The 15,043-nt window shown below is 35.1% G+C and overlaps 1 protein-coding gene across 1 annotated transcript in view; it reads right to left on the reverse strand.

The window, feature by feature from the left end:
- LOC140155234 (integral membrane protein 2B-like) overlaps positions 1-8,126 on the reverse strand; it is a 219,720-nt gene extending 211,594 nt beyond the window's left edge. The window contains exon 1 of the mRNA XM_072177988.1: positions 7,884-8,126. Within this exon, the coding sequence (XP_072034089.1) occupies positions 7,884-7,967 (84 nt within the window). The 5' untranslated portion in view covers positions 7,968-8,126. The remainder of the gene's footprint in view (positions 1-7,883) is intronic.
- Between the last annotated feature and the right edge of the window lie 6,917 nt (positions 8,127-15,043).

The following is a 15,043-nucleotide window of genomic DNA, read 5'->3' on the forward strand; positions in this document are numbered from 1 at the left end:
TAGAGTTATTGCAATGTTAACACAATGTAATAATAAAAGACCTTCACTGCGTATAAAGATTCTTATCAAAAATTAATTAAAGGAATATTTTGCATCTACCATAAAGTGCACATAATTTGTGTATGGCAGTATGGGGAATGAATACACTATATATATGCCAGAGACATCGGCGGTGCCACAGGGGGCATGAGGGGGAAATGCTCCCACAGTCAGAACGCTTCCCCCATGTTGCCCCCCCCCCCAGTAAAAACCCTAAATTACAAAAATTTCACCTTTTTTGCGGTAATTTTTGCATAAAATATGTTGATTTTGCCCCCCCCACATTCTTAGAGCAAACCATATATAGGCCTACAGGCTCCCTTTGCAATCAGATTTAATTTCACATTAAAAACAATTTAACAACAAAAGTTGCAGAACTCTGAAAAAAAAAAAGGGCCATAAAAGAAAAATATTTTGGAAATGTAAAAAAAAATACATTTTCCGGAATTGCATGATGAAATTTTCGAAGAGATTGAGGTACATTGTGCAATAAAAAGAGCAACAAAAACGAACTTGATAACCACTGCCGTAGCCTATTCTCCAGTTTTGCGCTTATTTATTCACAAATTCTACAGTTTACAAAATGTTCAAAAAATGTTGATAGACCTCACTGCATTGGCATATCTGTACAAAATTGAGTACCCCCTCCCCCAGCATGGGGGGGGGGGATCCAAACATACTCGTAATATTAATACAGTTGCTACTTACAAATATTGCCAGACACAATCAACGCAATTATATTGATTTTGATTTATATTGCAACAAATCGGCACTTTCATTTTATTACCAACTGATTTCAAAATTTCAATACATGTAGCTTCAGAATGTTGAGCCTGATAGTCATGGCACATTGTGCAAACACATTGATGAAACATTATGAGTAGAGTCTGAAGTTTTCCGTTTTACGGAAAATGGAAGAAAATCACGGAATCGGAGGTACAACACGGAAAATGACATTTTTGTATGATGTGACAAAAATTGTTAATAAAAGATAAGAGAAATAAATGTTAAAAACAATCTTGAGTTGTTTATGTCAATCTTTATGATAAAAATACTGTTTAAATACCGAAATGAAGGTATATTACCAAGGCACGAACCCCCTATATCCCTCCAAACATCGTTATAGTCGGCCTATTATCGTAAGAATATTCCAATCAGAGCATATTGATTGCGATATTGAACACTTTACGGCACCTGACATTAATATCATTGTTTATACATTTTAAGCTTTATTCATGACATGGATTTACAAATTTGACAATACGGATTACAACACGGAAAATGGATTTTAGAAAACGGTAAACTTCGGACTCTAATTATGAGGTATGATTTAGCCAGAGGTAATAATGATGTACACACAGAACTATAAACCAATGATGTCGGACTCCACTGGCAATTTATCATATTGCTTCTGTTGAATCAATTGAAAGCTGTGTATACATTCAGCCCTTGGCTCTAGCTGCATTTAGTGATTTTAAACAACCAAATGATTGCAGTTTGTGGCAATTTTTGTTCACAAAAAAAAATCCAACTTTTCCTGGTAGATTTCACCAGACTCCAGTCATGCCACTAGGGTGCCTGTTGATTTTCCAAACAAGCAGCAATGGCCATAGCCGGTATCGCAGAGCAAAATGCTACTTAATTTTGATCACTTTCCTGCACAATTTTGGAAATTTTATGCCATAGACTTAATTATACAGTGAAGTGTGCAAATGAAACAAAAATCAAGTAGTGCAAGCTGATAATGCTACAGCTACGCATAAAAATGTCTTACGTCCAACACTGCAACCAAGGACATGAGGCCGGTCTCTGTACACCTGAAACTCTGCGCCAAATTGCGGACCCAGAGAGGTACTCAAATTTAGTTTTGGTAGAGCATGCCTCCAAGACTCATCTTTATACCAATTTTCCAAAAAAAAGTTAACCCATTTTTATAACTGAGTCTCCAGGTGAAATATGGGACATTTTTTTCAAAAAATTACTTATTTTTATATCAAAAAAGTTTGAATTTAGAAAGAGACATTGTATTTAATATTTCTCAACAGTATATTAATTTCTCTGGCAGGATATTTAGGGTGAACAGAATGTGTACATAGTTTATGGAAAGGCCTACTGCCCTACACCGTAATCCCAATTCATTAGGTCGTTTACCAAAATAGCAGACATATATGCGTCACTTTTATATATTGCAATGCACACACTGAGTAACTGATACACTGGTGTTATTGCACAAATGAATCATTCATCATTGAATACAAGAAAACAATAATAAAACATCCCACAAATTTTGATGATCACTTATTTTTATTTGCTACACATTCTTTTTCTCCACTTCAAAAACTATTGAAAACCACAAATTTAATCTGCGATTTCCTTCCCAGTATAAACCTAAGTCTTACAAGCATGCAATGCCCCAATTAGCTCCACTTAGAGTGTTAATTTGGATATAACAAATCAGATATAGGCCTTGTATTTAATGCACTGTTCTTGACCTTTACCCCTTGTTCCTTCCTAAGCTCACCCTGTTAGTAGGAGGGGTTTGCATATGTGGACCCTGGAAATCTAGGGGCTTCTACTTCTTGATCTTGTTCCAAGTTGTAGTAAATTTGACATCCATCAGGTAGTTTTGTAAGCTTGTGTCCTGTTTGGGAAAACAAACAAGTTTTGGTGGAACACAGCACTATACAGCAGTAGAAGCTGTCATTTCATTCATAGGAAGGGGTCATTAATATACTGGGGTCATAGTTTTTTACACCAAAAAATAGGGGGGGGTCATTGTAATTTATTACACTATGTACATTGTATGGGAACAAACACAATTCTTGACCTTTTAGGGATGTTTTTTGGTAATGTGTGGGGGAGGGGGTCATAAAGGACCGTTTAAAATTAAAATAAGTGAAATTTTTGGACCCCCTCCCTTGTTTTCCACTTTTTCTTCATAAATATAAAACTTAACATTCTCCCATCATTTTTGGTTCAAGTAATAAATTCAGATTCCTCTCAAGATCCTCCCCCCAAAAAAAAAAATTGGATACCCCCTTAAAGCTCCCACTCCATCCCAAGCATAAATATTGAATGGTCCCTAAGCCCCATCTCCCTGTTGGGGGGGGGGGGGAATAGTACAGCCAGATAAAAACTTGTCTTAGGATGATATAAGTTATGAAGCATTCTACAGGACTGTACCCTCACGACCCATTCAAAATCATGCACTGTGATTTGTGAAAACACATCAAGCAAGAGCCCCTTTTATACTTCTATAGACTTCTCCGTAGTCCATTTGCCATTGTGCATATACTCTGGCTATTACATTTAAGAATAAAACTCTTGATTTATATTAAATTGTGCGGAATTGATAGATTTTCACATCTGATCTTTGCAGTCACCATACTCCCTCTGTTTGTTAGCTTCCCAATTGGACTACTTAGTTTGGATTGCGGTTAACTTGTTTAACACAGTTGTCTATGGAAGAGATTGTCGGATTTCTGGCCTACTAAAATTGGCCATGATGTAATGCATCTTTAAATGGATCTGGCTTGTGATTGGTCGTCCAGATCTCGTTGTGGTTTAAATCCTCCGGGTACGTGCCATTAACATTAATTTATAACCTCATTAATATATGCAGCAAGTGCGATCCAATCAAAAGAGATTGATTGTCAGACCGCGCACTTATTGCGAGGTCATTAATAACTCACAATGACTCCTAACGCGCTACAATATATGCGTGCACGTGGGTGTATACGCTAAGCATTATGGCAACGCACATGGCTACGCGATGCCGTCACGCTTCTGCGATTGGTAGCTCTTGTTGTCGGCGCAAATATTAAATTTGCCTGGTTGATTTTTTTGTAGGGTAGGTAATAACAATAATTAAAACTGGTTATATTTAACAGTGTTTTATGACATACATGTATACATTTTTGTAATAACATAAAATGCCATTTTGATTTGTTTAAAATATCAAATAGGACGGTAATGAATGACAATAATAACTTTGCACCATCTATTTTGAGTTCATTGTATGAAATTGTCGGGTTTTGTTTTGGGCCTCATGTAAGTAATAAAATACCTCAGCCCAAAACAAAACCCTCTGATTTCACACAATGACCTCAAAATAGATGCGCAGTTATTATTGTAGGCCTGCTAAGAATACGCGATTTTGGAGGCCAAAAAACGCACCCCGATTTTCTAAAAAACGCAAAAATCTTTTTTTTTTTTTTGTTGCGATTTTTAATTTTTTTTTCATGGATTTGGAGAGTCCTCGCCTAACATCAAGTGCTACCATCATTAAAAAAATTTAAAAAAATTAAAAAATAAAAAATTAAGAAAATAAAAAATAAAAAAATAAAAATTGCATTTTTTAAAAATATTTTGCGGATTTAGAGAGTCCCTTGACCTTGAGTGAGGTACTGCAATCATTTGTGGCTGATTTAAAAAAAATTGGAAAAAGATACAAAAAAATTACAAGTTTGTATCCAAATGGGACCGATTTGTAACTTGTGTTCACTGCATAGTCTATTGAAGATATAAAAATGCATTGGTTTTGTACACAAGTCTGTATCTTAGATAGATTTTGAAGTGAACACAAGTTACAAATTGGTCCCATTTGGATACAAACTTGTAATTTTTTTTTGTATCTTTTTTCCAATTTTTTTTTTATTTTTTATTTTTTTTTTAATAATGGTAGCAATTGATGTTAGGTGAAAAAAAAAATTAAAAATAAAAAAAAAAAAAAAAAATTGGAGCCAAAATACGCAAATTGCGGCGCAAATAACGCAATTGCGTATTCTTAGCAGCCCTATATTATTGTCTAACTACATCGTACAACAACTATCTGTTGAATTTGCAGCGATTTGTGTGAGCGCGAAAGTTAAACTCTCACTAGGTGCATGACATACATTCTAGCACGTCTTGTGTATACGGTACATTTTTTGTGCTTGCGTTTAAATTGGATTGACAAACAAGTGTGATTGACAGTTTGTGTTAGCAGGGAAGTGGTGTTAGTAAACAAAGTCCCCGATCAAAGTCCTTTTCAAAATGCTAAGTACATACGGTAGTCAATTTGGTAGATTCTAAAATCAGAATTGTTCAATCAGTATTGAAGCGAGTCATTATATGCCATTTAATATATGTTGCATATATTAAAGCCTACAGTATGTATACTTTACTTTTTTAATGTCACTAATTTAATTTTATAAACTTTTTTATAACTTTACTAGTATTTTGATGTAATAAACATTACATAATGTAGTATAATTTTGACTTCAACTGAATGATTAAAAACATATTTTTATTAAAAATCCTTTACTTTTTTAATGTCACTAATTTAATTTTATAAACTTTTTTATAACTTTACTAGTATTTTGATGTAATAAACATTACATAATGTAGTATAATTTTGACTTCAACTGAATGATTAAAAACATATTTTTATTAAAAATCGACTACAGCATACCGTATTTCGTCAAATAGTCTCCCCCCTCAAATAAACGCCCCCACCACTTTTTTCAACTAAGATGTTTCAAAAATGCTGATATTTTCATGCTATCTTGTGCAGGGGTCAAAATATTATTTTTTTCTAGGGGGCTATTTCCAATTTTTTTTAAATAAAAATCGCCCTGTATTGTTTTCCAAAAGGGCTCTTTTAAGCTTCAAGGGGGCTACTTTATTTTACATTGAAAATCAACTGTACAAAAAGTTGTATGTAAATTTAAAATAATAATATAGTATTACGGTCTTTTAGTATAGGCTATTTATTTTAAATCTACCTATCTTATTTCAAATTATTTTATTTATCTCATTTACATTTATTTATGTACTATTATTTAGACCTATTTATTGTTATATTTTTCATTTTACATTCATTATTTTATTCTTTGTAATTATTATTCCATGATTTAACTTTGGCATTTATAGGTGAATGGAAAAAATTGTCGGGAAATTTAAGATTTTGCACAGGAATGAAAACAGATTCGGACACTAAACTTCTTCTTAATTTAGTTCTGATGATTAGTTTTTGGATGGGGCGATTGTTGTGCTTTTGTATATTTTTTTCGCCCTGGTTCACCTTTGTTTGGGGGCTATTTTGAACAAATGAGGGGCGAATCGCCCTTCGCCCCCGTGTTTTTTGATGCCTGATCTTGTGTAGTAAGCAGACTGCAAGAAAAAAATTGAATTGGAAACCTAAAATTGACCTTGAATAAATGCCCCCCTGGGAAAATGTAACGCCTTTGACGAAATACTGTAGTCTATTTATTCTGCAATGATGAGTCGAGCACCGTAACACAACCTACCGTATTTCGTCGAATAGTCGCCCCCCTCAAATAAACGCCCCCACCACTTTTTTCAACCAAGATGTTTCAAAAATGCTGATATTTCCATGTTATCTTGTGTAGTAAGCTTACCAAGTTGTGCACATGGTCGATAATAGCGTCAATAATTGGCGAAAATCTGGATCAGAAACCCGGAAGTGAGCCAGAAGTCAGTGTGTCTAGTTCATAGTTCGTCATTTTAGCGTGTGTTTTTAGTTTTATACCTAATGATTTTAACGGGAATTATCGTTTTAAAATTGACCTTGAATAAACGCCCCCTTGGGAAAATGTAACGCCCCCGGGGGCGTTTATTTGACGAAATACAGTATGCATACATGTAGCATTACGCTTGGTACATACAATTTTTCAGTGATACACACTGTCACTTTTATAATGCAGTATGCACTCCACCTCTAAGTAAACAACTGAAATATGGGCAAGAAGGTGGTATTTTCTCTTTGAATTGCACTATTTTGTGGTATTTAGAAATAGAATAGAAATAAAAGGTATCCTTTACACCCAAATACTGTGTCCTTTGAGCAGTAAAAACATTTGTTTTTTTCTTCAGAGGGCACATTATTTGTGTTAGGTTAGGTGGCTGGCTTTTTCTTTGGAAGGGATATACTGCAGTCATAAATGTTTGGAAAGAAAAATAGGGGGAGGGGTCATAAAATTTTTGATGACCAAAATATAGGGAGTCACAAGATGACCACAGATAGTATGTTTATTTTATTCAAAAAGACTGCATGATTTCAATACAATTTTAGTCTGTTTAGGGGGTAAGGTGTAACGGTGGTGGGGGTTATAAAATTTTTGTTGCCGAAATAGGGGGGGTCACAATTTAATTGATGCACACTTTTTGTAAGTTTGGGACCCCCTTCCGAAGAAAATGCATGCCAGCCCCCTAACCCAAATAATGCACCTTTATTTCTGTATAAGGGTAAAAATGTGCTGTGCTGTTTTTATATTGTTCGCACCATTTCTGTATTAGTTTGCAGTAGGTTTGAACCAGATTCAGAAAATATATGCCTACATATTAAATAATTTTTGCAGAATTCCTTACAAATTAAACTTACCTTCCAGAGCATATTATTTTCCACAACTTCCTATGTACACACTTGACATTGCGTACGTATAATTATATGCGATGGTTAACACATAAGAGGAGCCTCGCAACAGATAAAAATAATATATAATATAAATTGTAGTGTTACTTATAAAACACATTTTGCTAAGTAGTACTTGCTAGTCAGCAAAACACAACACATATTTTACACCAGTTGATAGTTCACCGTTTTATGGGCCATAAATATGACCATACCATGAACATCACCATGTTTCCAGGTAACTTTGAGCATAGACCAAAAAATGGTCCAGTCCTAAAACGTTCGTATAGTCACTATACACAACTGGCACAATGCAGCGACCCTGAACATACATGTAGTTTCGCAATGGAAGTTATAACATTCAAGTAAAACACCTTGGCCCTGCATCGCTCTCGCACAAAACCTTCACAAAAACACAAAATCCATTTACCTCAAGTGGAACTGTCGCTGTACCCGTTTCACTATAAACCACCTTGGTTTGCTGAGCCTTTTTGTCCGTTTTATAGATCGTCATGATGAAGTAAAATCTCTGTAAAAACTTGATAAGGAAGTGTTTTCAAGTTGTCACCATCTTCTGACGTACGTGTGTTGTTGTTTACCAATATTATACCAGTACAGCTCACGGTCGATATAACTCCGCTGGTGTTGGTTTACCAGTACTAGTATTCAATCCAATGATCAGCTGAGCCCTGAGTGTGGGCTGCTTGCGTGTTGTGCAAGGCTGTTAAATTAGTCAGGGAGCCAGAACACTATTATAACAGCACCAGTCCCTGCACCAGTCATTGCATGAGGTATAATAATATGTCTCAAATTGTTTGTCTTTCCATGCTAAAGAATAGTTTGCGCTATATATGTAGGAATACTGGACACTTCATCCCCTGGACACTTCATCCCCTGGACATTTCATCCCCTGGACATTTCATCCCCTCGTGTTAAAACGCTATTGTAGCGTTCTTTGAGCATGACAGTGAATCAAGAATGCATATGAATATAATAATTGTTTAGAATCTTGAACTTAGAAGGAACTAATATAAGGAAATTAATCATCTTATTTATCCAATGTATGCACCGTGTTCTGTATGAGCTATCACCAGCTGATCACACGTATAATAATCGATCAATGTTGAATGGCAGCAGGGCCTATAATAGACTAATAGTTAATAATAGTTTATACATTCAATGAATTTACCTAAATTGAACAGTGCATACGCGCATATCTTTTGTTATTACTGTGAGTATTGTTATCATTATATTATTACTATTATTGTTAATATTATCAGGGACCGTGTATAAGGTCCCTGATATTATTAGGCATAATTATTATTATTATTATTTACTGTGGGTTTTTTTGTTGATAGCTCAGACTATTTATTATTGTTAAGTGTATTCTGTTTTTTCCTGTTATCTATGTATTTATTATGTATTGTTTATTTATTTATTTATTTATTTATTTATTTATTTATTTATTTATTTATTTATTTATTTATTTATTTATTTATTTTATTATTATTTACTTAAAGTTGTTCATCTAACAAAATTAGTACATTTTTAATACTATTTATCTGTTTATTGTATATTGATAAATATGTCTGCATATGGAAGGATCAGGGCAATATTTTTGCATTGTCCACTTGATGAGGTGATTAGCGCAATGTCATGTTATACAATAGGAACAATAGCCGAATGGTTACAGGAAGTTGAATTCTTTCAATCACTGGTGTGTTATTAATCAATGGAATCTATATATAATTATATAATCATTCGGGAATCTGTAATATAACCAAGTTTCAAGTTTCCAGAGTCTTATCACTGATAAGGTGCGATTAAAAGATTCTAAAAGTAGTCAAGTACAAGGAGTTTAGAACTTATACTTGTAGGAGAATTAAATTAATACTAAACGGTAAAGACTAAGGAGTACTATACGCAAAATACTGGAATTCCATCAGTTCAACTGATAATAAATATCTGCATTATTTTTTTTTCCTCCTGTTTTTGCCCATTTATTTTTCTTGCTTTCCTCCAAAGATCCCCTTCACCACCTCCAAAGATCAAATTTTTTCTTGTTTTCACCCAAAAAGCCATTTTTTGCTCCCAAGACCAGGGATGCAAATTGTGCAGGAGCGGGGAGCACCGCTCCTAGGAAATGACAGTCAAAATTGAGGAAATAATGCCTAATGAAAAAGAAAGAGAGGAAAAAAGAGGCAGGGAGCAGAAAAAGAAAAGAGGAGAGGAAGAGGGGAAAAGGGAAAAGAGGAAGAAGAGGAGGAGGGGGAGGAGGAGGAGTGATGTATAAGACAAGGTAGAGGGAAACAGATCTCATCAAAATATAACAACTTAATAGGTGAGTCCCGCGAGGCAGTGAAGCTATTAAATGGAAGAGAGGAAATCTTGAGCTATGCCAGCGAGGATCTAGGAGAGGTCGACCTACAAAACTTTGAGGAAATTTAAAAAGAACCATAAAGCACCGAACAAGTTGTAAAGGATAATCTAAGGAAATGGACCCATTAACATTAAGAGATAATCATAAAAAGGCAGTAACCAACGATGGTAACAGAAATGGAGATACAAGTGTTAGCGAGTAGCTGAGTGGCACCCACTGACCACCACGATTTGAGGAAATTAAAATCGGAAACAAATGAAGAAGGCCAAATCACTAAGAATACTTGAACTTGATATCTAAACTTGAAACGTGCAGGTGGGATATATAGGCGGGTATATAATAGGCCTAGGTGCTTCACAAACAATTCAATATTTTGTTTCAAATGATACTGTTAAAGAACACTCAGAAGAAGAACGATACTAAAAAAAATGGTGAAATCATTGACAAGGAAAATATGTAGTTGCAGAACTCAGGAGGCATTGATGAGCAGTATTTCGACAAGTTTTCAGAAGTATCTCTCAGATTCACTCAATTCTACACAAAGCTCACTTTACACATGATTTTACTCACCACATGCAACTGGCAGAGAAAGATTTCCGAGATGATGGACTGAAGAATGGTGACAAAATGACTTTGTCAACAAGTTTATAAAACTAATATCAGATGTGCTTTCTGACATCAGATTTAGGAAGAAGTTTGAAAGGGTGCTTGAAGGGTACTTGAAGCAATGTTCTAGGGTGCCCCCCTGACAAAACAGAAAGAGAAAATGGCTCCTTCTGGCATAAAAAGAGAAAAGTGCTAACTCTGGCAAAAGACCCTATAGCATGTATAGTAATTCCATGCCCGGAGGTTCTATACACAGTATCAGCATAATACTCGTAACGCGTGGTGAGAAAAGCGCAACTCAGACTGATCATGCAGCTAGCATCTGAGCTCATCTGTAAAATGAGTATAAATCTATTATGTGAGGAGGAGCTGGTCCAGGTTTTGGTACATTTATACCACTAAATCAAATTAAAAGACTAGAACATAAGATGAACGATCAAGAAGGGTTCACGTGTAAAAACTATAGACTTTGAGCATTTGTCCCCAAAAGACCCTACCTTGCATAATCTGAGACGAAAATACCTAGTCTCAGACCATCATGACCATCTTATCTAGCTGTATCCCCATCATCACCATGCACTACATAATAATATTCGTAAATGAATGAAAGAAAGAAACTTGAGAAAAAAAGGACTCTGGCGGGGAAGGACTCAAAGACTGAGCTTTTCACCAAAAGACCCTTAAATACCATAGAGCTGTAACCCGTGCCCAAGGAACCCATGCACAGTATGTCAGCATTGATAAGCCTACTATATAAGGAGGAGGTATGATAACTTGAACAATGTTAGTAGGAATGACCTTGAAAAGTGTCTGAAAAATACAAGATGTCAGTTATATTCCAGTCTGAAACTATCAGACAATATTTTAAAAACATTATTAACATCAACAATTTGCAACAAACCCAAATTATGAAAAAAATCACCACAGGGTAGTTTTATATTTCTCCATTTACGGTCCTGCCCAAAAGTGTCTCCTTTTGATATACCACTTCACAACTACATGTATTTGAATGGGGCTCAACTTTGTCATTACTGTGGTTTCCTCATTTTTGACAAATGTTTCATTTCGAAAATACCTAAAGGATGTGATCCGATTTGTGCATGATGATGGATGCATCGTAATATTTCGGGTCGTGCTTGTACACGCCGTACTGGAAGTCAAGTTGTCATTAACCGATTTAAAAAAAAATTTCATGATAAATTTATGTGAGACCTTATACTTTGGGACGAATATACTTTCTTGCTGATACTGAAACGTTAAATCAAAAATAGTATAGGCCTACCATTCCTTTTTATACAATTTTTTATAACCATGAGTTTTAAGTTCAATCAACTTTCAATCAATCAACCCAGAACACCCTCCCGGGTCCGTGGATAACGACTGGTAATGAAGTCTAAGCTATTTTCTATTTTCATCGCCCCTCCCCCCCTCCGTGCCAATGTATAATGTCATGTAGTTAGTGATATTTTTAATTAACCCCAAAACAACCTTTTTTCGTAGGCCTACATCATGCATTTTTGTAAAATTAGTTGATTTTCAAAAAAAAAAAAAAAAAAAAAAATAGATAACGACTGGTAATGTAGACTAACCTATTTTCAGCCACTGCCCCACTCCCCAGAGCCATCATAGAACAACATGTAGTTATGTCATGATGTTAATTTTAATAAACCCAAGTGAACCTACATGAAAAGAGAAACTTGGCCCCCCGCTTGGCACTTTTGTCGTCTTAAGCCACTTGTGAGAATTGATATGGGAATATTCTAAGGATAATCCTGGGGATTAAGCCCTTATAACAGTTATCTCCCTGCGCGTGTATCGACTTTAATTTGTTTCCCATTGTCATACTTGGATGCACACTGACCACAGAATGTTTTCTTTTTATTTGAATTAGTTGTTTGGAGGTTTTGTTTTGAAGGACCATTGACTATGACAGAATATCCAATTTAACAATTTTGAAGTCGGCTTTTCAAAAATCGCCCAATATTTAATGGATTTTGCGGGTGAGATTTTCAAAGTAGCCAAAATGTCGCGAAATGGCGGGAGCACTTTGTTTGTCGCGGGACGGAAGTCAAAAGTCGCCCAATTGGGCGACTAAAACTGGCAATATAGTTCTATGTATATAGATTCCACTGATTGAAAGAGTTCAACTTCCTGTAACCATTCGGCTGACGGCTATTGTTCCTATTGTATAACATGACATTGCACTATTCTAATCACCTCATCAAGTGGACAATACAAAAATATTGCCATGATCCTTCCATAGGGCCTAAATGCAGACATATTTGATGCTATTATCTTTTATCACTATCTTATTAATAATAACATACTATCCACATTACAAATACATGGTTCCCATAAAAATGTACTAATTTTGTTAGATGAACAACTAAGTAAATAATAATAAATAATAAATACATAAATTACAATAATTATAAATAAATAAACAGCCTATAGATACATAAACAATACACAATAAATACATAAATAACAGGAAGAAAGAGAAGAAATACACTTTAGCTTAAATAGTCCAGGCTAATATCAACATGATATCAACAACAACGAAAAACAAAGTATAATGATATAAATAATAATAATAAAAATATTAATAATAGGGGCCTAATATAATGATAACGATAGGCCTACCCCAGTAAAATAACAAAATAATAATACTTTTAATAATAATAATAGGGCCTACTAGGCGTAATACTGAATTAGAATCATCCGTGTAGGGGGCCTACACGCACTGTTCAATAGGTAAATTCATTGCACTATTGCCATTCAACATCGATCGATTTTTATACGCGTGATCAGCTGGTGATAGCTCATACAGAACACGGTGCATACATTGGATAAATAAGACTAATTTTAAATAAAGATTAATTTCCTTATATTATTTCCTTCTAAAGATCCTAAACAATTATTATATTCATATGCAATCTTTTTACTGTCACGCTCAAAGAACGCTACAATAGCGTTTTAACATGAGGGGATGAAATGTCCAGGGGATGAAAATGCGAGGGGATGAAATGTCCAGTTACCATATAGACAGGTCAGAATTTGAGAATTTGTGCTTAATTAAAAGGCTGGAGGCATTTCGTGTTAAAAGTGGTTAAACAAGCTTTTTAAGATAATTTGAGGGTGCTGAATTCGAAAATGCTGTTTAACCGGTTCAGTTTTGGAGTTTTAGCCCTCAAAATTCAAAAAACAAAATGGCCGCCATTTTCAACATATTTTTGATAATAACTTGAATTTTAAACAACATAGGAGGTTTAAAATGGTGGCAATATCCATGTTTGTGATACAGAGGAACCCAAATTGATTGTTACTGAAGTTTTAAATGGTATGGTTTTGCCGCCATGTTGAATTCCAAAATGGCCGCCATTTTCATCAAATTTCTGCATTTTCTGCTATAACTTGGATAGTAGGCAACATAGAAGTTTAAAAATGACGGCAGTGCCCATGTTTTTAATACCAAATTATCTGTTACCTACTATCTGTTGTATATAGTTAGAGCTGCCACCATCTAAAATTCCAAGATGGCCGCCATTTATTAGGTCATTTCTCGGGTGTGTTTCAAAAAACAAATTGTCATCGTTTTCATAAGGGTAGATTACTTTCTCTGGCTAAATGCACTTTTAATTTCTTTAGAACAAAAACAGTGATATTGAATTGTTGTTTTAAATCAACTACTGTACTATGATATTGAATTAGTTTTCCAACTGCATTTTAAAAGGTTAAAGATTTCAAAATGGCCGCCTTTTAGCTACTATGCCTATACTTTACACCATACAACTCATGGAACTGGTAACATTGGCATTTTATGTTACTAACGGCTAAATGTTCCCGTTAGGATCTTTCAACTATTTGATTCTTTCTATTTGACCTTTCACTTTGTAGTACAGTGATTCCAAACTCTGATTAATGTCTTTAGTCTCTTCTGTTTCTGAACTCTTGTTGGCTGTTAAATGTGCTTAGCTTTTCTACAACTGCAATTACCACTTATATACATGCATGAAACTATCTCGCGACATGCTTTGGGAATTGGAGGTAGTGTCATCAGTTATGGAACCAAGCTTCTATCTATAGGTCCATCCCATGTATCTTATTTGCAGTAGAATGGGAGAAATGGTGACTGCTTGTTTCCAAATACAAGCCTGGTAATGTGCATACTTTGTGTGAGCCTCACTGCATCAGATGTTGGTGGTAGATTCCCCTGTGGACAACCCTTGAAAATAGTATCACCCGTGCCTTATCGCATCTGTCTACATCATTTGGCAATATATGGACATGGTAAAGCGTTCTATTGCTTTCATCAGAGCACAGCGTGATGGTGTCTGGGATCTCCACTTGCATGCCTTCAGAAGGATGCGATCTTTCTTTTTAAGGTATCATCATAACACTATGCCAGATGGGATACCACTCACATGGCAGAACTGCCTTCCACCAGAAGCCTTCCTTGAATTCCAGGCAGGAAATTTCGTCCAAGTATCCCCTGATCATACCCAAGAATGGTTGAATGGCACTGGGAAGAGGAGCGGTGGGATTGTGGGTATCACAAGAAGTATCACTGCACTAGGTAGATTGGTACTCTTTTATAACTTGAG

Source organism: Amphiura filiformis, chromosome 6 (genome assembly GCF_039555335.1).
Source record: "Amphiura filiformis chromosome 6, Afil_fr2py, whole genome shotgun sequence".
NCBI lineage: Eukaryota > Metazoa > Echinodermata > Ophiuroidea > Amphilepidida > Amphiuridae > Amphiura > Amphiura filiformis.